At 46.2% G+C, this 23,419-nt stretch overlaps 1 protein-coding gene across 12 annotated transcripts in view; it reads right to left on the reverse strand.

The window, feature by feature from the left end:
- Positions 1-18,591, reverse strand: part of PUS7 (pseudouridine synthase 7) — a 113,136-nt gene extending 94,545 nt beyond the window's left edge. For 4 of the 12 annotated variants that reach the window (XM_063641581.1, XM_063641584.1, XM_063641582.1 and 1 more), the window contains exons 1-4: positions 18,349-18,579; positions 4,267-4,696; positions 2,335-2,419; positions 2,101-2,202 (exon numbers count right to left, since the gene is read on the reverse strand). In XM_063641581.1, coding sequence (XP_063497651.1) covers positions 2,101-2,202; positions 2,335-2,419; positions 4,267-4,696; positions 18,349-18,469 — 738 coding nt within the window. In that variant the 5' untranslated portion in view covers positions 18,470-18,579. Of the gene's footprint in view, positions 1-2,100; positions 2,203-2,334; positions 2,420-4,266; positions 4,697-18,348 lie in introns of all 12 variants that reach the window. The other 8 variants (XM_063641586.1, XM_063641587.1, XM_055283540.2 and 5 more) reach the window with 5 other exon arrangements.
- Between the last annotated feature and the right edge of the window lie 4,828 nt (positions 18,592-23,419).

Below are 23,419 nucleotides of genomic sequence, written 5' to 3' on the forward strand. Positions count from 1 at the left end.
TGATCTCCTGAATTCAAGCGATCTGCCCACCTCAGCTTCCCAAAGTACTGGAATTCCACGCCTGAGCCACCGTGCCCAGCCCTTATTTTATTCCATTTTTTAAAAATGCTGGTTGAGATCCCCTACTAAACTGATTTCATGACCCATTAATGAGTTGTAACCTGCAAGCTGAAAACATCAAGATACACTGCAACTGCTACTGGCTAAACTTGATGATACTTTTTTTTTTTTTTTTCTGAGACGCAGTTTCACTCGTTACCCAGGCTGGAGTGCAATGGGACAATCTCGGCTCTCTGCAACCTCCACCTCCCAGGTTCAAGTGATTCTCTTGCCTCAGCCTCCTGAGTAGCTAGGATTACAGGTGCCCACTATCACACCCAGCTAATTTTTTGTATTTTTAGTAGAGATGGGGTTTCTCCATGTTGGTCAGGCTGGTCTCGAACTCCTGACCTTAGGTGATCCACCCACCTCGGCCTCCCAAAGTGCTGGGATTACAGGTGTGAGCCACCGCACCCGGCAACTTGATGATACTTCAACAAAATAAAAAATGAAAAAAATCCACCAAACTACATTACGATTACAGGTAAATGACTTCTTCATAGCAAAAAGTGAGTCTAGATCTGAAATTACTGATAGCAAGGAGAATGACAGTTTGTGTATATGAATACATGTTTAGACCTCAAAAACTCAGAAAGTCCTTCATCTTCATTTTACAAATGAGGAAACTTGCCCATAGTTTATGCCTCTTAAATGTAAAGACTTTCAGTAGATGGGAAAACCTCAGTTTTTAAGACAATAGTAAATTTTACCACATGTATACGAAAATACATACTATAAGCCTAAGATAAACCTCTGCATTGTACAAGCAAAGGAAACTTGGACCATCCTTCTGGATTGCTCTAGAAATCTGCCAGGAACTTTCTTCTTGGCATTGCTAAAGGTTTTGTCTAAAGATTTTGTCGGTAACTGAAGATTTCTAACATTGCAATACCACACACTTTTGGGAAGCTCAGGTAGGGAGGGAGACAAGGGGCAGATAATGAATTCTGAGAAGTTGTAGTACACTTATTAACTAGGAGTGATGGGAGGGGGAATTTCAGACAACCAAAAACCCCATAGCTCATTAAAATGTAGTACAAAATTAATTTAACATATTTTTTTTTTTTTTATACAGAGTCTCGCTCTGTCGCCCAGGCTGGAGTGCTGTGGTGCGATCTCCACTCACTGCAACCTCTGTCTCCTAGGTTCAAGTGATTCTCTTGCCTCAGCCTCCCAAGTAGATGGGACTACAGGCCTGCGCTACCACACTTGGCTGATTATTTTGTATTTTTAGTAGAGACGGGGTTTTGCCATGTTGGCCAGGCTGGTCTCGAACTCCTGACCTCTAGTGATCCGCCCATCTTGGCCTCCCAAAGTGCTGGGATTACAGGTGTAAGCCACCGTGCCCGGCGAACAAAAGCTTTAACAACAACATTTACTATTCTACTTAGCAGCTGAGCTCACCTTTTCTTCAATAGCAGAATCGACCCAGGATGAGCAAATAAATGCTCCTCTACTTACTTTCCCCATTTCCTCCCCTTCCCAGAGTCCCAACTGAGACCAAGAAGCTGCTGAAGCCAGAATCTGACCTGGGTCACATACCTGACAGGCAGCAAATGGTGGTCCTGTTACAATGGACATTGTGGTATAATTGTTACTCCGTGATTCTAAACAACATATGTCGTTGTTAACTTGTGGTCCCTAAATTTTTTTTTCAGAGATGATGTCTCACTATGTTGTCTAGGCTAGTCTCCAATTCCTGGGCTCAAGTAAACCTCTGGCTTCAGCCTTCGGAGTAGCTAGGACTTTGGAATAGCATGTAACACTCTACCCAAATAAAAATGTTTTTAAACAAAAATGTAACTTTTGGGGGGCTATAGTTTATCTGGGATACTAGTTATCTGCCCCAGTAAGAAATTTTTTTAGTGTAATATCTTTTAGATCCAATACAACAAAGTCACCCTTTGTTAACCATTGTAATTTTTTCCATAAACACTTAACATCCACCCAAAAAGCAACTAAAACCCTAAAAAATTTTTCATATATTTTTGCATTATTTACCTCAATGGCAACACTGGTTTCCTTATTTTTGAAGAGCTGGAGCTCTTCCAATCGCTGCTTTTCTTCAGCTGTCAAAACTGTAAATATGTCTTCTGAAGGGTCCTTTAAAATAACCATGAGAACTCACAGTGAATCATACATAGAATTCAAATTTAATAAAGCTCTATATTTCTAAATCTCTAGGAAATGTTATTTTTATACAGAAGGTGACATTTGCTAAAGAGCTACTTCTACCTCTTCATCCACTGGAATGGACAAGTCATTCAAATGGCTGATCCGTCCATCTTTTCCTATTTCATGAACAACGAAGTCGGAGTATCTGATGAAAGAAAACATGAACTTTCAGATAATTAACATCCTGTTTTCTATTAATTTTAGGATAAAGTTGAGCAACAGTAAGCCTTACTATTGTGCAAAACAAGGAATTTTAAAAAATCTTCAGTGCAAAATCACATGGAATTATTATTATTATTTTTTTTTTTTTTTTTTTTTTTGAGATGGAGTCTTGCTCTGTTGCCCAGGCTGGAGTGCAGTGGCTCAATCTCTGCTCATTGCAACCTCCACCTCCTGGGTTCAAGTGATTCTCCTGCCTCGGCCTCCCGAGCAGCTGGGATTACAGGCACGCACCACCATGCCCAGATAATTTTTGTATTTTTAGTAGAGATGGGGTTTCACCACTTTGGCCAAGCTGGTCTCGAACTCCTGACCTCAAGTGATCCGCCCATCTTGGCCTCCCAAAGTGCTGGGATTACAGGCATGAATCACCACACCCAGCCTTTTCTGGTTTCTTAATGAATGCTGAGCCATACCTTGGCTCAAGTTTTAGATGAGAACTTAAAGAAAAGACACTCTTAGCTTCTAGAATATTCTTCCAGAGAAATGCAAAAACAAAAGCTTATTAACATTACCCTATGACGATTCAGACAGCCCACACTAAATTAAATCACAAAATATGGTATATGGTTAATTGAATCAGAACCCAGTAAGTCTACCATGAACTAGCCTGAAGCTTACCTTTATGTTAAATATTTTACATGCATTATTCAAAATCCTCAACAACCCCAATGTGGTAATATGATCCATTTTTAAATTTTATTTTATTACTATTATTTTTTTTTTGAGACAGAATCTTGCTCTGTTGCCCAGGCTGGAGTGTAGCAGCTTGATCTTGGCTCACTGCAACCTCCGCCTCCTGGGTTCAAGTGATTCTCCTGCCTCAGCCTACCGCGTAGCTGGGATTACGGGCACGTGCCACCACGCCAGGCTAATTTTTGTACTATTAGTAGAGATGGGGTTTCACCATGTTGCCCAGGCTGGTCTCAGACTCCTGACCTCAAGTGATCTGCCCGCCTCGGCCTCCCAAAGTGCTGGGATCACAGGTGTTAGCCACCGTGTCTGGCCTGATCCATTTTTTAAATGAGGATGCTGAGGTTCAGAGAGGCTAAGTAACTACTAAGTAGCGAACTTCACACTGGGATCCACCTGGCTCCAAAGACTACCTTCTTCTACCATAGTTGTGGCACATTCAAATGAAAAAAGAGTTTAAGATTATAAAACAAACTCAGGAGAAAACCTGAAACCATTTAAATGAATTTATTCATTTACTTATTTTTTGACACAGAGTCTTGCTCTGTCACCCAGGCTGGAATGCAGTGGTGCAATCTCGGCTCACTGCAACCTCCACCTCCCAGGTTCAAGCGATTCTCCTGCCTCAGCCTCCCGAGTAGCTGGGATTACAGGTGCCCATCACCACGCCAGGCTAATTTTCGTATTTTTAGTATAGATGTGCTTTCACCATGTTGGCCAGGCTAGTCTCAAACTCCTGACCTCAAGTGATCCGCCCACCTCAGCCTCCCAAAGTGCTGGGGTAACAGGCGTAAGCCACTGTGCCTGGTGAATGAATTTATTTGAGGCATGATCATGCCACTGCATGCCAGCCTGAGTGACAGAGTGAGACCCTCTCTCAAAAAAAGGGAAAAAATTAATTAATTAAAATTTAAGAATCCAAGGCTATTTATTCAGGCAGGTTTCCTTCATCCTATTTCTTTTGATCAGTAGTATAAACAATCCTTGGAGATAGAAAGCTAAGTGGAAGAATATAAAGCTAATTTCTTTCTAAAGAAACCTAATACAATCAAAATAACTTTATACATAAACTAAATGTACCTTTCTTTTAAGATTCCCGAGAACCCTTGATGAGAACTCACAAACTTGGTGATGCCTACGTCAGCCTCAGTGAGTCCATGCTTCATCATGTCTGCAAAACTCTCTGATTCCTCCTCCTCGCACTCCTCTGAAAGTCCGTCTTCCTCCTCCTCTTCCTCATCTTCCAACTGAGCCTCAGAATTCTTTCCACCTTTCCCAGTACTAACAATGTCAGGAGGCCCAGGAACGTCTTCACTGATGGACAGAAAGTCATTCTGTAGCCCATCTTGACCTTTGGTTAGACTGCATTCCGACAGCTTCTGTTTTTTTGTCTCCTCAGCTGGTACTCCACTGTCATTATCTTCGACAACCAGTGCCCCACGTTTCAGCGACACACCAGTCATTTCTGTCATCTCCATCTTTAAGGCTCGAAGAAAACATTTAAGAAAACCTGTTAGGAAAGAGTAGAAAGTAAAAATCACCTATATAAAAGCTGGTTTCAGGCCGGGCACGGTGGCTCACACCTGTAATCCCAGCATTTTGGAGGAGGTTAAGGCAGGCAGATCACTTGAGGTCAGGAGTTCAAGACCAGCCTGGCCAACATGGTGAAACTTTGTCTACTAAAAATTAGTTGGGCGTGGTGGCAGGCGCCTATAGTCCCAGCTGCTTGGGAGGCTGAGGCAGGGGAATTGCTTGAACCTGGGAGGCAGAGGTTGCAGTGAGCCGAGATCATGCCATTGCACTCCAGTCTGGGTGACAGAGTGAGGCATCGTCTTAAAAAAAAAAAAAAAAAAAAAAGCCGGACATGGTGGCTCACGCTTATAATCTCAGCACTTTGGGAGGCCGAGGCGGGCGGATCACGAGGTCAGGAGATCAAGACCATGGTGAAACCCTGTCTCTACTAAAAATACAAAAAAAAAAAAAAAATTAGCCGGGCATGGTGGCGGGCGCCTGTAGTCCCCGCTACTCGGACAGGCTGAGGCAGGAGAATGGCGTGAACCCGGGGCTCACTCCAGCCTGGGGGACCAGAGCAAGACTCCATCTCAAAAAAAAAAAAAAAAAAAGGAAAGAAGCTGGTTTCAGCAGATAAAGGCATAGTTAATGTTGTTCATAGGATCCTAAAAATCATTTATAGAAATAATTCTTCCTGATGTTGGCATACACTTTTTGTGGGACAGAAAACCGGCATAATACTTCCACATGGAATTTGACAGTGTGCATCATAAGCCTTAAAAATATGTATGTTCTTTGACCCACTAATACTACTTTTAGGAATTCATCTTAAGAAAATAATTAAGAAATAATAAAGTTTTAGCTCTAAGGATATTCATCTCCATACTTTTTTCTTTTTTTCAGTGACAAGGTCTGGCTCTTTCACCCAGTCTGGTGTGCAGTGGCATGATCACAGCTCACTGCAAACTCCAACTGCTGGGCTCAAGCAATCCTCTTGCCTCAGCCTCCCCAGTAGCTGGGACTACAGCAGCATGCCACCAAGCCTGGCTAGTTTTTTTATTTTTATTTTTCTGTAAAGACTAGGTCTCGCTATTATTGCTCAGTCTGGTCTTGAACTCCTGGGCTCAAGCAATGCTCTCACTTTGGCTTCCCAAAGTGTTGGGAATATAGGTGTGAGCCACCCTGCCTGGCCGCAGTGCTTTTATATTAGCAAAACATTAAGAGCAATGAAACTTGGGTACATAAACTGAACAACATGTAGCAACATTGACAAGAAACTGGGAAAGGTGGTTACCTCTAGAAGAGGGTCTAGAAGTGGTGACTGGGGACGGAGGTGGGAAATTTGCTGTTCTCACTCAATCACATGGTTGTAATCATTTGAAGCTTGTTTGATGTATATTATCCTTTCAAAAAACTCGTTAAATATTGTGGCTGGGATCGGTGGCTCACACCTGTAATCCTAATACTTGGGAGGCTGAGGCAGGCAGATTACCTGAGGTCAGGAGTTTGAGACCAGCCTGATCAACATGGAGAAATTCCATCTCTACTAAAAATATAAAATTAGCCGGGCATGGTGGCACATGCCTGTAATCCCAGCTACTCGGGAGACTGAGGAGGGAGAATCACTTGAAAACAGGAGATGGAGGTGTGGTGAGCCAAAATTGCGCCTTTGCACTCCAGCCTGGGCAACAAGAGCAAAACTCCATCTCAAAAAAAATTATAATAATAAAATAAAATATTGTATAACCACGCTTACTGACATGAAAGCCATACCTATGCCATACCACATTAAAAAAAAGGAATGGGGAGGTGTCATACAGGGGGTATAGAGATATAGTTCTGCAAGATGAAAAGTTCTGGATAGTGATTGCCTAACAATGTGAATACACTTAACACTACTGAACTGTACATGTGGTTAAAATGGCAAATTTTAATTTTTTTTTGAGACAGGGTCTCACTCTGCTGCCCAGGCTTGAGAGCAGTAGCATGATCTCGGCTCACTGCAACCTCCACCTCCTGGGCTCAAGCCATCCTCCTACCTCAGCCTCCCGGGTAGCTGGGGCACAGGAGTGTACCACCACGCCTGGCTAATTTTTGTAATTTTTGGTAGAGACAGGGGTTCACCATGTTGGCCAGGCTGCTCTCGAACTCCTGACCTCAAGTGATCTCCCCACACTGGGCTCCCAAAGTGCTGGGATTTCAGGCATGAGCCACCATGTCTGGCCTAATTTGATGCTCCTGGTAAAATAAGGATAAAAACTTTTTCTATGTTAATTATATAGAAGATGCTGAAGGTAACATACTGATGAACCTAGTAAACATATCCATAAATAAACCAAATGAGCAGAAAATAAATATGTTAGTTCTCCAAGGCATGGTTAACAAGAAAGCCACCTATATAAGCATCTACAGCAAAATAATAATGATGATTAACTAAATTTTATTTATTTATTTTTTATTTTTATTTTTTATTTTTAGACGGAGTCTCACTGTATCGCCCAGGCTGGAGTGCACGGGCATGATGTCAACTCACTGCACGCTCCACCTCCTGGGTTCACGCCATTCTCCTGCCTCCGCCTCCTGAGTAGCTTGGACTACAGGTGCCTGCCACCATGCCTGGCTAATTTTTTGTATTTTTTAGTAGAGATGGGGTTTCACCATGTTGGCCAGGATGGTCTCAATATCCTGACCTTGTGATCTGCCCACCATGGCCTCCCAAAGTGCCGGGATTACAGGCGTGAGCCACCATGCCCAGCCGATTAACTAAATTTTAAGAATCCATATTTGATCTTACCCTGTTGTCCAAAATCAAAAACAAAAAGAAAATCAAAAAACAAGTACATGCAAAAGAGTAAAAGCAAAAAAGGATTATGACGGGAGGGCAAGTGAGCTGGGACCGCAGGGACAGTGTGCTTGCGTGGCTCACAGGTGTCAAGGAGCCCCTAAAATAGTTCAGGAAGTGGCCAAGGAGATGGACAAGGAAGGTAAGGCTTTCAAATAGAATAAAAGAGGAGTAGAAGAAACTCCCTGGGCTAAAAGCGACAGGGAAGGGCGCCCTGGTCACAGGTGGTATTAAGAAATCCAGCAAAAAGCCAGCCGTTCCTTGTACTTGAGGCAAAGGTGACCCTTGGTTCCGCTCCTTTTTTTTTTTGAGGTGGAGTCTCACTCTGTCACCTAGGCCTGGAGTGCAGTGGTGGCGCAGTCTCGGCTTAACTGCAACCTCCGCCTCCAGGGTTCAAGATATTCTCCTGCCTCAGCCTCCCGAGTAGCTGGGATTACAGGCACCCACCACTATGCCCAGCATATTTTTTGTATTTTTAGTAGAGACGGGGTTTCACCATGTTGGCCAGGCTGGTCTCGAACTCCTGACCTCATGATTCGCCCGCCTCGGCCTCCCAAAGTGCTGAGATTACAGGCGTGAGCCACCGCGCCTGGCCCCATTCCTGTTTAAACATCTGTACTCCCTGCCATAACATCTTTTGCCACCTATAGCTACTTGAAGTATGGTCTTGGAGCCTGTTGTACATTTAAGAATAAGTTTTCATTAAAAAAAAAAAAAAAGTGGTTGGGCACTGTGGCTCAGGCCAGGCACATGGCTCACGCCTGAAATCTCAGCACTTTGGGAGGCTGAGGTGGGTGGATCACCTGAGGTCAGAAGTTCAAGACCAGCCTGGCCAACATGGTGAAACCCCTCTCTAGTACAAATACAAGGATTAGCTGGGTGTGAGGGCACACATCTGTAATCTCAGCCGCTTGAGAGGCTAAGGCAGGAGAATAGTTTGAACCCAGGAGGCAGAGGTTGCACTGAGTCAAGATCACGCCACTGCACTCCAGCCTAGGCGACAGAACGACTCTCCATCTCAAACAAAACAAAACGAACAAAACAAAACAAAAAAGTATTATGACAGCTACAAAAATTAGGAGAGAAGGGATTGAAAAAAATGTCAGTTAAAATAATTGCCGGTGGCCGGGTGCAGTGGTTCACGCCTGTAATCCCAACACTCTAGGAGGCTGAGGCGGGTGGATCACAAGGTCAGGAGTTCGAGACCAGCCTGACCAACATGGTAAAACCCCATCTCTACTAAAAATACAAAAAATTAGCCAGGCGTGGTGGCAGGCGCCTGTAATCCCAGCTACTCAGGAGGCTGAGGCAGGAGAATCACTCGAACCTGGGAGGCGGAGGTTGCAGTGAGTCGGGATTGCACCACTGCACTCCAGCCTGGGTGACAGACAGAGATTCCGTCTCAAAAACAAACAAACAAACAAAAATTCCTTTGAAAGACAAGAAATTAAATACAGAAAATGGAAGAAACTGAAACTGGAATAGAAGTAGACCGCAACTGTAGTTACAGAAAAGTATCCCTTATTCAAAGAAGAAAGCACTTACTCTTTGTCCTGAACAGGTGTAGTCAAAAAAAGAATGCTGGTTTATGAAATGCTGATACGATTTCACTCTCACCTTACAGCAACAAAACTACCCTCAGAGGTTTTGTACAAATGAAGGAGATAAAAATGGACCAGGGCTTACACAAGGACCGAGAGAACATGGCAAAGACAAAACCTAACAAAAGACTACAACGCCTGGGCCAAATTTTGTGGCATGAGGAAGAGGAAGGAAAAGCAGGAGAAGGGCATTTGTGGTCACAGGTACAGCATGTGCAAAGGCATGGGGGCGTGGGAGCTCACAGAGTGCTGGAAGAGCAAAAGAACTCATCGCCCACTGTGGGGGTTAGATATACAAGGAGTCTGGGGTTACAGCTCGGGAGGGGGCGGAGGCCACATGAGGCTACAAGGAGGGAGTCACATCCTGAAAACCAGACCAGCACCGAATTTGTAATTTAGAAAGATTCTGTGGCACCCCTTTGAAGAGAAACTGGGGTTAGGCTGGAAGACCAGGTAAGAGGGTACAGCTGTAATCTCGGCAAGAAATTAATATAATCTGATCTAAGGCTGAAGCAAGGGAGATAGAAAAAAGCAACTTTCAAGAACATTTAGGAAGTAGTAGCAGGGACAGGAGAAGGTGACAAATGTGGAAGGAAAGGGGAAATACTTCAGGATGACTCGAGTTTCCATCCCTGGGGAACTGAGAGGACAGTCGTGGTCTTCCTGATATGAGGGCCCCAGAAAGAAGAGCAGGTGTTGGAAGAAGATGAGCCCACCCATAGTCCTGTGGTGTTGCAGGTACCTGGGGAGACATCCCAGTGGAGATGACCCGTGGGCAGTCATCACATTGTGTCACACATGCCCTTACCAAAAACCTACAATGGCTCCCCAGTGACCATACAAGCTTCCCAGCTGGCATCACAGCTCTACCAGGAGATCCTGATGCCCTTCCAGAGGCCAGAACTCTCAGTAAGGAAGAAAGAGTGGCCAATAACAGCCATTCACACACCTTGTCACAGGGACTTCACAGTTAGCAAAATATTCACCTCCTCTCCTTATGCAGAAAGAACATCAGGCCTCCCCCTCTCAACAATCTTGGAGTTAGATCTAGGTTTTGCCATTTACTAAGTGGGTTATCTCGAACCTGTTTCTTTCTCTGTGAAAGTAAAATATGATGACTTGGCCAAAGGTCTGTAATAGCTCCTCTTATTCAACTGTTAGTCCTTAATAGTTACTATGGATGGGCTGGGCGCGGTGGCTCACGCCTGTAATCCCAGCACTTTGGGAGGCCAAGACAGGCGGATCATGAAGTCAGGAGATTGAGACCACCCTGGCTAACATGGTGAAACCCCGTCTCTACTAAAAAATACAAAAAATTAGCCGGGTGTGGTGGTGGGCGCCTGTAATCCCAGCTACTCGGGAGGCTGAGGCAGGAGAATGGCGTCAACCCAGGAGGCGGAGCTTGCAGTGAGCCGAGATCCCACCACTGCACTCCAGCCTCGGTGACAGAGCGAGACTCCGTCTCAAAAAAAAAAAAAAAACATAGTTATTATGGATGATTTACACAGCTGAACTGTATTGTTGTGTCTGGAGGAGTTTTAAAAAAGAAAAAAAGCTGGCTGGGCACAGTGGCTCACACCTGTAATCCCAGCACTTTGGGAGGCTGAGGCAGGTGGATCACAAGGTCAAGAGACCAAGACCATCCTGTCCAACATGGTGAAACCCCGTCTCTACTAAAAATACAAACAATTTGCCAGGCATGGTGACGGGCGCCTGTAGTCCCAGCTACTCGGGAGGCTGAGGCAGGAGAATGGCGTGAACCCGGGAGGCGGAGCTTGCAGTGAGCCGAGATGGCGCCACTGCACTCCAGCCTGGGTGACAGAGTGAGACTGTCTCAAAAAAAAGAAAAGAAAAGAAACAGAATCTAAAAGCTGTTGGAATCCCCAAAACACTTTTTAAGCCTTGAGAGAGATGTGACTATGATCTGAGTCACATATGGTTACAATTTGTTTCTCAGATTACAGATTAGCTTACTTTCATTTTTCCTGTTCCATATAATGACTAAAAATTCTTTTTTTTTTTTTTTTTTTAAGACAGAGTCTCGCTTTGTGCCCCAGGCTGGAGAGCAGTGGCGCAATCTTGGCTCACTGCAAGCTCCACCTCCTGGGCTCACACCATTCTCCTGCCTCAGCCTCCGGAGTAGCTGGGACTACAGGCGCCCGCCACCACGCCTGGCTAATTTTTTCTATTTTCAGTTGAGACAGGGTTACACTGTGTTAGCCAGGATGGTCTCGATCTCCTGACCTCATGATCCGCCCACCTCGGCCTCCCAATGTGCTGGGATTACAGGCGTGAGCCACTGCACCCGGCCTACAATGACTAAAAATTCTTAATTAATGACCCTTGTTAGAGAGGAACTTTCCCTTTGGTGTTCTGCTTATGCTTAAACCGTATGACAGAAAACCCATAACTATTACACCTCCCCCAGTGTACTCTCCCCAAAAAGAAACACTGCCTATAACCAATCAAATTGCTGCAACTATGTGCCAACCCTGTATGAAAAATGTTGTAATCTTGCTAAAAACTCCTGTCTCTGCCTGTATAAAACCTAAACTTCCCTACTTCAGAACTTTGACTCCATTTTTTTAGAACTGGTGTTTCCAGGTGGGACATCCTCAAACTTTGCACTTGAATAATGTCTCTTTATACTAGATTCTGACGCTTTTGATTATTTTAGGTGGACAACAGGCCTTTAGGTGCCAGTCTTTTTCTTGATATTTGTGGACATTTGTCTGATCTCTTTTTCTTGATATATCTAACTGCAAAGACAAGCATTAACTAAACTCACTTTTAAATTTCAAATGAAATTACATTTTTCGTTGTTTAAGTCAATGGCCCTATCATAGACAAATTAATTTTTTTTTTTTACACAGAGTCTTGCTGTCACCCAGGCTGGAGTGCAGTGGCACAATCTCGGCTCACTGCAACCTCCAACTCCTGAGTTCAAGCAATTCTCACGCCTCAGCCTCCTGAGTAGCTGGGCCTGGCTATGTTTTGTATTTTATTTTATTTATTTATTTTGAGACAGAGTCTCACTCTGTTGCCCAGGCTGGAGTGCAGTGGCGTGTTCTCGGCTCATTGCAACCTCTGCTTCCTGGGTTCAAACGATTCTCCTGCCTCAGCCTCCTGAGTAGCTGGGATTACAGGTGCGTGCCACCAAGCCCAGCTAATTTTTTGTATTTTTACTAGAGACGGGGTTTCACTATGTTGGTCAGGCTGGTCTTGAACTCCTGACCTGGTGATCCGCCCACCTCAGCCTTGTAAAGTGCTGGGATTACAGGCGTGAGCCACCACACCTGGCCTAATTTTAGTATTTTTAGTAGATACGAGGTTTTACCAGGTTGGCCAGGCTGGTCTGAAACTCCTGGCCTCAAGAGATCCACCCACATTGGCCTCCCAAAGTGCTGCGATTACAGGCGCGAACCACCACACCCGGCCCAAATTAATTATTAAAGTATATATAGTACCAATGATTTTCAAATCACTTAATATATATTTTTCTAAGTTCTGTCCTATAAGCCTAAAAGCTGAGAGCATATTCACTAGAAGAACTGTTCAAAGTTCTGGACTAGGAAAAGCAAAACTCAAACTAGTGTCATTTTCGCAAGCAGGAACTACATGAAAGGGAAGCTGAAAGGGAAGCTGAAATGGAATTCTTTTTTTTTTTTTTTTTTTTTTTTTTTGAGACAGAGTTTTGCTCTTGTTGCCCAGGCTGGAGTGCAATGGTGCGATCTTGGCTGATCTCGGCTCACAGCAACCTCCACCTCCCAGGTTCAAGTTATTCTCCTGCCTCAGCTTCCTGAGTAGCTGGGATTACAGACGCCCGACACCACGCACAGCTAATTTTTGTGTTTTTAGTAGAGACGGAGTTTCACCATGTTGGTCAGGCTGGTCTTGAACTCCTGATCTCAGGTGATCCATCCACCTCGACCTCCCAAAGTGCTGGGATCACAGGCGTGAGCCACCGTGCCCGGACTGGAATATAATTTTTAAATTGAGGGTTGGGGAGAGGAGAGAGAGGTGATCTTATGAACATAAAAGAGGCCTGAGAGAATTAAATTGGAAAGATAAAACAAACCTGACTACCCCAAGGTGAGAGACCCAAGGAAATCAGTTTTGCAGTCAGGAAAGCCCAAGCATTCTACCTTGAATGAAGATATAAAGTTACTAGATGTGAAAAGGGGGGAGAGGGCAGTTTTATGCGTCTTTTGACATATTTAAAAGAAAAAATTTTAAGAAAACATGCTGTACAAATACACTATCCATGATAGTAATGATGGTATCTTAATTGTCAAGTAAAACTCCATAGACCAGAAGCCTGATGTTACAACCAGGAAGAGAATGAACTCCTCTGATACTTTCCCCAAAACTGAAAATCCTTCACATTTCTGTTTTTGTTTTTTTTTTTTTTTTTTTTTTTTGGCGATGGAGTCTTACCCTGTTACCCAGGCTGGAGTACAGTGGTGTGATCTCTGCTCACTGCAACCTCCGCCTCCTGGGTTCAAGTGATCCTCCCACCCCAGCCTCCCAAGTAGCTGAGAGTACATACAGGCATGCACCACCACGCCCAGCTAATTTTTGTATTTTTAGTAGAGACGGGTTTTCACCATGTTGGCCAGGCTGGTCTTGAACTCCTGACCTCAGGTGATCTGTCTGCCTCGGCCTCCCAAAGTGCTGGGATCATAGGCATGAGCCACCACGCCCGGCCAATCCTTCACATTTCTTTGGAGGGAATGCTAAAATAATGTTTTCCGTTTCCTCTACACTCCAAATGAGACAACTGAGAATAGAAATATTATAATTTTAACAGTATTCTAAAACCCTTTTCGGCCGGGCGTGGTGGCTCACGCCTGTAATCCCAGCACTTTGGGAGGCCGAGGCGGGCGGATCACGAGGTCAGGAGATCGAGACCATCCTGGCTAACACAGTGAAACCCTGTCTCTACTAAAAATACAAAAAATTAGCCGGGCGAGGTGGTGGGCACCTGTAGTCCCAGTTACTCGGGAGGCTGAGGCAGGAGAATGGCGTGAACCCCAGGGGGTGGGGCCTGCAGTGAGCCGAGATTGCGCCACTGCACTCCAGCCTGGGTAAAAGAGCGAGACTCCGTCTCAAAAAAAAAAAAAAAAAAAAAAAAAAAAAACCCTTTTCATTAAAATACTAGATTCACCAACTAAGCTTTAAGAAGTACTCTTAGCTGGGCATGTGTGCATGTAGTCCCAGCTAACAGGGCAGCTGAGGCAGGAGGATTGTGTGAGACCAGTTTAAGGCTGTAGTAAGTTATGATCACACCACTGCACTCCAGTCTGGGCAACAGAGGGAGACCTCATCTCTGAAAAAATGCAGGCAGGCAGATGGCTTGAGACCAGGAGTTTGAGACCAGCATGGACAACATAGTGGGACCATGTCTCTGCAAAATATTAAAAAATTAGCCAGGTGGCTGGGTGTGGTGTCTCATGCCTGTAATCCCAGCACTTTGGGAGGCCAAGGTGGGGAGATCACAAGGTCAAGAGTTCGAAACCAGCCTGGCCAGCATGGCGAAACCCCATTTCTACTAAAAATACAAAAATTAGCCATGCATGGTGATGCGCCCCTGTAATCCCAGCTACTCGGGAGGCTGAGACAGGAGAATCGCTTGAACTGGGGAGGTGGAGGTCCCGGTGAGCCGAGATTGCGCCACCGCACTCCAGCCTGGGCGACAGAGGGAGACTCTGTCTCAAAAAAATAAATAAATAAAAATAAGCCAGGCAAGGTGGCATGCACCTTTAGTCCCAGCTACTTGCAAGGCTGAGGTGGGAGGATCCATTGCACCCAGGAGGTCGAGGCTGCAGTAAGCCGTGATGGTGCCACCACACTTCAGCCTGGGTGACAGAGAGACCTTGTCTCAAAAAATAAATAAATAAAATCCTTTACACCTATAACAAAAATTAAGTTTAGCATTTTCAAAATTTTAATGTAACACTAACAACAGTCTCTGTTTATTTATTTATTTTTTGAGACAGGGTCTCACTCTGTCACCCAGGCTGGAGTGCAGCGGTGTGATCTCAGTTCAATGCAGCCTCGACCTCCCAGCTCAAGCGATCCTCCCACTTCAGCCACCCGAGTAACTGGGACTACAGGCATGTGCCACCACACCCAGTTAATTTTTGTAGAGACAGGGTTTTGCCATGTTGCCCACTAGTCTCAAACTCCTGAGCTCAAGTGATCCGCCCTGCCTCAGCTGGGATTACAGGTGTGCACCACTGCCCGGGCCAAACAGTCCCTTATTAATTAATTCCTCCAAAATAAACATGAGAAAAACAGCCATTAGTCTTTTTTTATTATTATTTTTTAATTTTATTTTATATATTTTTTGAGACGGAGTCTCACTCTGTTGCCTAGGCTGGAGTGCAGTGGCGCAGTCTCGGCTCACTGCAACCTCTGCCTCCCGGGTACACGAGATTCTCCTTCCTCAGCCTCCTGAGTAGCTGGGATTACAGGCGCCCACCACAACGCCAGGCTAATTTTTTGTATTTTTAGTAGACATGGGCTTTCACCGTGTTATCCAAGATTGTCTCGAACTCCTGACCTCATGATTCACCCGCCTCAGTCTCCCAAAGGGCTGGGATTACAGGCCTGAGCCACTGCGCCCAGCCTACAAAAACAGCCATTAGTCTTAATTCTATCATATTATATTTCAAAACTATACACAACTTTCACTTTTTAAATACATCTTTCCTCCATCCCCTGCAAATTATCAGTAATCTCTACAGCTCTCACAATAGTGAGCATTTTCTTTAGGGCCAGAGCACAGAGAACACAATAAATTTTTTTTTTTTTTGGAGATGGAGTTTTCCTCTGTCGCCCAGGCTGGAGTGCAGTGGTGCAATCTTGGCTCACTGCAATCTCCACTTCCAGGGTTTCAGCGATTCTCTTACCTCAGCCTCCCGAGTAGCCCGGATTACAGGCATGGGCTAAAATTACCACATCCAGCTAATTTTTGTATTTTTAGTAGAGAGGGGGTTTCGCCATGTTGGCCAGGATGGTCTCGAACTACTGACCTGACCTCAAACGAGCTGCCCGCCTCGGCCTCCCAGAGTGCTGGGATTACAGGGATGATGTCACCGGGCCCGGCAGACACACTGCATTCTAATACACAAAATCATTAAGTCTATGAGGGTCATTCATTCTGCAAATATTTATTGAGCAAGTGTCCTGTGTGTCTGGCATTGTTGTAGGCACTGGAAGAAAAGGGTAATACCATTTCCTGTCCTCATGTAGCTTACAATGTATTTGAGAATATATCTGAGAACAAAATAAAATTAATCTCAGGACATGCAAGCTCCAAAGAATTAAAGCAGGGTAAGGGGCTGAGAGTAAGAGGGGTGCTCTTCAGTGATGCCTCTTCTAAGGAAGAGACTTCTGAGCAAAGACAAGGAAAAACCAGACAGGAAAAGGTGTGTGAGGAGAGCCCCAGGCAGCCCGAACAGCACGTGTAAAGGACCTGAAACCGGAGCAAACTTAGTCGACAGTATGACCAGCTGGATTGCTCTCTCTCCTAGGTAAGGAAAAATGCTGTTTCATTAATACAGTACATGCATGCCCCTGCCTCTATCAGAGACATGTTCAAGGCCGGGTGTGGTGGCACACGCCTGTAATCCCAGGACTTCGGGAGGCCGAGGCGGGTGGATCACGTGAAGTCTGAAGTTCAAGACCAGCCCGGCCAACATGGTGAAACCCCATCTCTACTAAAAATACAAAAATTAGCTGGGCTTGGTGGCATGCACGTGTAATCCCAGCTACTCCGGAGGCTGAGGCAGGAGAATCGCTTGAACCTAGGAGGCGGAGGTTGCAGTGAGCCAAGATCGCACCACTGCACTCCAACCTGGGTGATGGAGCGAGACTCCGTCTAAAAAAAATAAATCAATAAATAAAGATATGTTCAAGGCCGAATGTGGTGGCTCAAGCTTGTAATTCCAGCACTTCGGGAGGTCAAAGCAGGAGGATTGCTTAAGGTCAGGAGTTTGAGGCCAGGCTGGGCAACACAGCGAGACCCTGTGTGGTGGCACATGCCTATAGTCCCAGCTACTTGGGAGGCTGAGGTGGGAGGATTGCTTGAGCCCAGTAGTTCAAGGCGGCAGTGAGCCATGATCACGCCACTGCACTCCAGCCGGGGCAACAAGGGCAAAATTCTGTCTCAAAAAAATAAAAAAAATTTAAAAACCAAAAACATGTTCACACGGAGTTGTTAGGTACCCACTGTTGGCTACTTTCCTAATGATTGAACATAATAATTGCCTAACTATCCCCTTTTCAATAGTGTTGTACAGTCTGATTTTCGACAGATCCCTCAATAGCCGAGGCACCCCCAGGCCAATGGGGCATAGTCATTTCATAGATGATTAGAGGCTTGGGGATGTGGGGGGGGGGACCTTAGTAACCCTTCATTTTTGGAATAGAAAAAAAAAAGTGGTCTGACGGGACCAAATATTTGAAAAACTAAACTCTTTGCCAACCCTACTCGGCAGGCAACGAAGGTGTGCTTCTAAACCCCTCTGCGCAGGGCTGACGAGGAGGACTCGAATTTCAGCTTGCACAGCAGTACCTCCATCCACTCGTTAAGCATTCACCCAGCTTGAGGGCGGCTGAAGAAAGCACTCTTAGTCGGCAGCCCGTCCACTCCTACTCTGGGAAATGCATACAAAGCAGGCTGTCCCCAGAGGCCGCGTGGCGCCTAGTAGGCTCCCAGTGAGCGGCGACGCAGGACACAGGGGTGGAACACGTGGGCTGGACCCACAGAAGGCAGGCGCGGCGAAGCAGTGGCACCGTGAAGGGCTTCAGGGCCAGTTTTCCTCTGACGGAGGGACAAGAGTTTAGGGAGCGTCCGGGGCAAAGAAAGGGAGGAGTGGGAAGGGGGCCCCTGGCGGACAGCGCCGCGCGGGGAGGAGGGGAGCGTTCGGGCGCGGCGCCTCCGGACGACGGGCCGGGCAGAGGGGAGCGGAGGCAGAGAGCGGCGCCTGCACCGCCGAAGAGCAGGACCCGCCGGGTTCCAACCATGCTCCCGCGGGCGCGATCCATAATGGAGGCGCCGCGGGCTCCGACCGCTGCGGGGCCGCCTTCCCAGTCCGCACTGCCTCTTGGGGCGGGGCCCTGGGGCTGGGGCTGGGGCCAGGGCCCGGCCAAGGAGCTGGCCGAGGAGCCCCGGCGGCCGCGGGGAGGCCGCGCACTTACCCGGAGCCTGGGAGCACGGGCGCGGCGTGGGCCCGGCGGCGAGGTGGGCAGCGCTCTGGTTGGGACGCAGGAGGGCGGCGAAGGCCACTTGGATGAGCCAGCAGCTAGGGCGGCCAGGCATAGGCAGCGCGTTCCGCGCCGAGGACCAGATGCGCTCGAGCCGACTCACCGGCTGCCGGGCTCGCACACGTGCGGCGCAGCGACGCGCCGCGGCCCGGCTGGACCCGCCCCGGGGGCGGAGTCCGCTCCCCGCCGGCGGCCCCGCCCCCGGCCCACCCCCTCGGAGCGGCCTGCGAGCCAGGGAGCACCCCAACGCGGACGCCCAGCCTGCGCGCGCTCACCCCGGACCTTCCTCGCGACCGCGCCTGAGTCGCACCTGCGGCAGAGAGCGATTTCACCAAGCATCTAAGAGTTCTTTAGGTCTTTAGGAAGTCTAGGCAGCGATTGCCTCCTTTGGTGTTATATTCTAAGAAGTGTTTCCTTCACATAGTTGTGGCCCTTTCACGTTGCACCGACCACGCAGTTAACAATAATGGAAAGAGAATCACTTTAGGGACTAAATATTGTTCTACATTTGATCCTGGGAATGTAGTGGATCTAAAAGCACCATCTTCCTACTTCTTACCGCCCTGGCTTGATGGCTTGCCATAGGATCTGCTTCAAGAAACCAGATCATAGGTTTTTTTTGTTTTGTTTTGGTTTGGTTTTGACAGAGTCTCGCTCTGTCGCACAGGCTGGAGTGAGGTGGCATGAACACAGTTCACTGCAGCCTCGACCTCCCAGGCTCAAGCAATCCTCCCACTTTAGTATCTCAAGTAGCTGGGACTACAGGTGCATCCCACCGCACCCAGGCTAATTTTTAGGGGGGTGGAGGGTAGAGACAAGATTTCACTATGTTGCCCAGGCTCTAATAGTTTTTTTGTTTTTTGTTTGTTTGTTTGTTTTTTGAGACGGAGTCTTGCTCTGTCGCCCAGGCTGGAGTGCAATGGCGTGATCGCGGCTCACCGCAACCTCCCCCTCCCGGGTTCAAGCGATTCTCCTGCCTCAGCCTCCCAAGTAGCTGAGATTACTGGGGAGCGCCACCATGCCTGGCTTATTTTTTGTATTTTTAGTAGAGTACGGGGTTTCACTATGTTGGCCAGGCTGGTCTCGAACTCTTGACTTCGTGATCCGCCCTCCTCAGCCTCTGTGCTGGGATTACAGGCGTGAGCCACCGCGCCTGGCCTCTAATAGTTTTTCTGTTTTGTTTTGTTTTGTTTTGTTTTGTTTTGTTTGAGAGAGAGTCTCACTCTGTTGCAGGGTTCAAGGGATTCTCTTGCATCAGCCTCCTGAGTAGCTGGGCCTACAAGCGCTTGACAGCATGCAAGACTAATTTTTTTGGTGGGGTTTTTGCCTGTTGGCCTTGAACTCCTGACCTCAAGTGATTTGCCTGCCTAGGCCTCCCAAAGTGCTGGGATTTTAGGCATGAGCCACCACGCCCTGCCCAATTTGTTTTTGTTTTTTTATTTTTTACACAATGAAATATACTATTACAGGCCGGGCGCAGTGGCTCAGGCCTGTAATCCCAGCACTTTGGGAGGCCGAGGTGGGCGGATCATGAGGTCAGCAGTTCGAGACCAGCCTGGCCAACGTGGTGAAACCCCGTCTCTACTAAAAATACAAAAAATACCCAGACGTGGTGACACGTGCCTGTAATCCCAGCCACTTGGGAGGCTGAGGCAGGAGAATGGCTTGAACCCAGGAGGTGGAGGTTGCAGTGAGCCGAGGTTGCACCATTGCACTCTAGCTGGGCAACAAGATGGAAACTCTGTCTCAAAAAAAAAAAAAAAATATATATATATATATATATATAATTACCATACAATTCAGCAATTACACTCCTTGATATTTACCTAAAGGAGTTGAAAACTATGTTCACACAAAAACCTGCACACATATGTTTATAGCTGCATTATTCGTAATTGCCAAAACTTAAGGACAGACAGGGTATGGTGGCTCACGCCTGTAACTCCAGCACTTTGGGAGCCCGAGATGGGCAGATCACGATGTCAGGAGTTCAAGACCAGCCTGGCCAAGATGGTGAAACCCCTATCTCTACTAAAAATACAAAAATTAGCCGGGCGTGATGGTGGGCGCCTGTAATCCCAGCTACTCGGGAGGCTGAGGCAGAAAATCGCTTGAACCCAGGAGGCAGAGGTTGTGGTGAGCCGAGATCATGCCATTGCACTCCAACCTGGGTGACAGAGTGAGTCTCTGTCTCAAAAAAAAAAAAAAAAGACCAAGATGTCCTTCAGTAGCTGAATAAACTGTGCTATATCCAAACAATGGAATATTATTTGGCGCCAAAAAGAAATGATCTTAGCAAGCCATGAAAAGACATGGAGGAAACATAAATGAATATTTTTTATTTTATTTATTTACTTATTCTGAGATCTAAATAGATAAGGTGATCCACCCACCTCGGCCTCCCAAAGTGCTGGGATTACAGGCGTAAGCCACCTTGCCTGGCCTTAAACGCATATTACTAAGTGAAAGAAACCAATCTGGGCCAGACATGGTGACTCAGGCCTGTAATCACAGCATTTTGGGAGGCTGAGGCAGGTGGATCACTTGAGGTCAGGAGTTCGAGACCAGCCTGGCCAACACGGTGAAACCCCGTCTCTATCAAAAATACAAAAAATTAGCCAGGCGTGGTGGCACACACCTGTAATCCCAGCTACGTGGGAGGCTGAGGCAGGAGAATTGCTTGAACCTGGGAGGTGGAGGTTGGGGTGAGTCGGGATCATGCTATTGCACTCCAGCCTGAGCAACAGAGTAAGACTTTGTCTAGAAAAAAACAAAGCAAAAAATAAATAAATAAACAAAAAAAATCTGAAAAGGACACTCACTATATGAATCCAACTAAATGACAAAATAACATTCTAAAAAAGGCAAAACTATATAAGACAGTAATCAAATTAGTGGTTGCCAGGAGTTAGGAGAAAGGGAAGGATGAAATAGGTGGAGCACAGAGGATTTTTAGGGAAGTGAAACTATTCTGTATGATACTGTAATGCTGGCTGCATGTCATGATACATTTGTCCAAGCCCATAAAATCTACAACAGGGGTCCCCAAGCCGTGGACCGGTACCGGTCAGTGTGGCCTTTTGGGAACCAGGCTGCACTGCAGCATTCCCGCCTGAGCTCTGCCTCCTGTCAGATCAGCAGTGAGATTAGATTCTGATAGGAGCAAGAACCCTATTGTGAACTGCACATGTGAGGGATCTAGGTTGCGTGCACCTTAAGAGAATCTAATGCCTGACGATCTGAGGTGGAACAGCTCATCCTGAAACCCATTCCTACCCCCTAGTCCAAGGAAAAAATGTCTTCCATGAAACCAGTCCCGGTGCCAAAAAGGTTGGGGACTGCTGATCTATAGCACTAAGAGTAATGTAAACTATGGACTCTGGGTGATAATGTGTCAATGTAGGTTCATCAGTTATAACAAATGTACCACTTTGGTGAGGGAGAGGCTATGCACGTGTGAGGTCAGGAGGTATCTGGGAAATCTCTATACCTTCCTCTCAATTTTGCTGTAACCTAAAACTGCTCTAAAAAAGTAAAGCCTTAAAAAAAAATCTCGAGAGGCTGGGTGCGGTGGCTCACGCCTGTAATCCCAGCACTTTGGGAGGCCAAGGCAGGCGGATCACAAGGCCAAGAGATCGAGACCATCCTGGCCAACATGGTGAAACCCCATCCCTACTAAAAATACAAAAATTAGCTGGGTGTGGTGGCACGCGCCTATAGTCCCAGCTACTCGGGAGGCTGAGGCAGGAGAATCGCTTGAACCTGGGAGACAGAGGTTGCAGTGAGCTGAGATCTCGCCACTGCACTCCAGCCTGGTGAAAGAGCGAGACTCCGTCTCAAAAAAAAAAAAAAAACAAAAAACCAATCTATGAGAGTGCAGCTCAACTCTTCGTAAACAGATTTAGAGGAAAGATTTTTCACATTTCTTTGGCCATTAGACAAACCTTACTCATTTTGCATTTCAGCCAAAACTGCCTAGGACAAGGTACAAGTGAAACATGCATTTTTAGTTTTCTGTTTTCCAAAATGGGCAACTCTATTGGTTTTTTGATTAAAATAACACAAAAGTATTCAAAACCTCTTCCTAGTACCAACTTCTTCTAATAAACATGTAACAGTTGAATGTTCTCTTTGACTTCAAAATTCCATTCTAACATGTCTATTATGTATAACATACAGTATCCTCCTTTTAACTCCACCTCACACTACAGATTGCTAGGTGCCTATCACACGCACTTTCTCTCTTCTTTCATCCTTGTTATTGCCTGCTATGCTGTCCACTTCGGATGCCTTTCTCCATGCCCCAGATAGTAGTTCACTGTTTTCTGTGTTCCCTCAGTCATTGCCAACATTTTTGTTGTCAAAACTATACATTTAATCTTAAATTATTTATTTCCCTGTCTATTTCCTTTATCAGAAAGTGGATTTTTCAGAAGCCAAAATTTGGGTTTAGGGCATTCTTTTTTCTCCTTTAATTTTATTTTTAATTGTTATCAGAGTTATACATGTTGTAATTTAGAGTCAAATAATTCTGTAGAAACTTTGTAAGGTTTGCAGTGAAGCAGCAGGGACTGTATTCCCACTTCAGCCCTCACCCATTTCCATCTTCTCAAAGGCAGTCATTTAACCTCTTTTTTTTTTTTTCTTGAGACGGAGACTTGCTCTGCTGCCCAGGCTGGAGTGCAATGGCATGATCTTAGCTCACTGCAACCTCCTCCTCCCACGTTCAAGCTATTCTCCTGCCTCAGCCCCCCGATTAGCTGGGACTACAGGTACATGCTACCATGCCTGGCTAATTTTTGCATTTTTAGTAGAGATGGGTTTTCGCTATGTTGGCCAGGCTGGTCTTGAACTCTGGACCTCAGGTGATCCACCCGCCTTGGCCTCCCAAAGTGCTGGGATTACAGGTGTGAGCCACCACGCCTGGCCCATTTCACCTCTTTTAACTAATTATTTTGATATTTACCTTAATCTCTCCATATAATGTGTTTGTATTGTTATTTCT

Source organism: Symphalangus syndactylus, chromosome 6 (genome assembly GCF_028878055.3).
Source record: "Symphalangus syndactylus isolate Jambi chromosome 6, NHGRI_mSymSyn1-v2.1_pri, whole genome shotgun sequence".
NCBI classification, from domain to species: Eukaryota; Metazoa; Chordata; class Mammalia; order Primates; family Hylobatidae; genus Symphalangus; species Symphalangus syndactylus.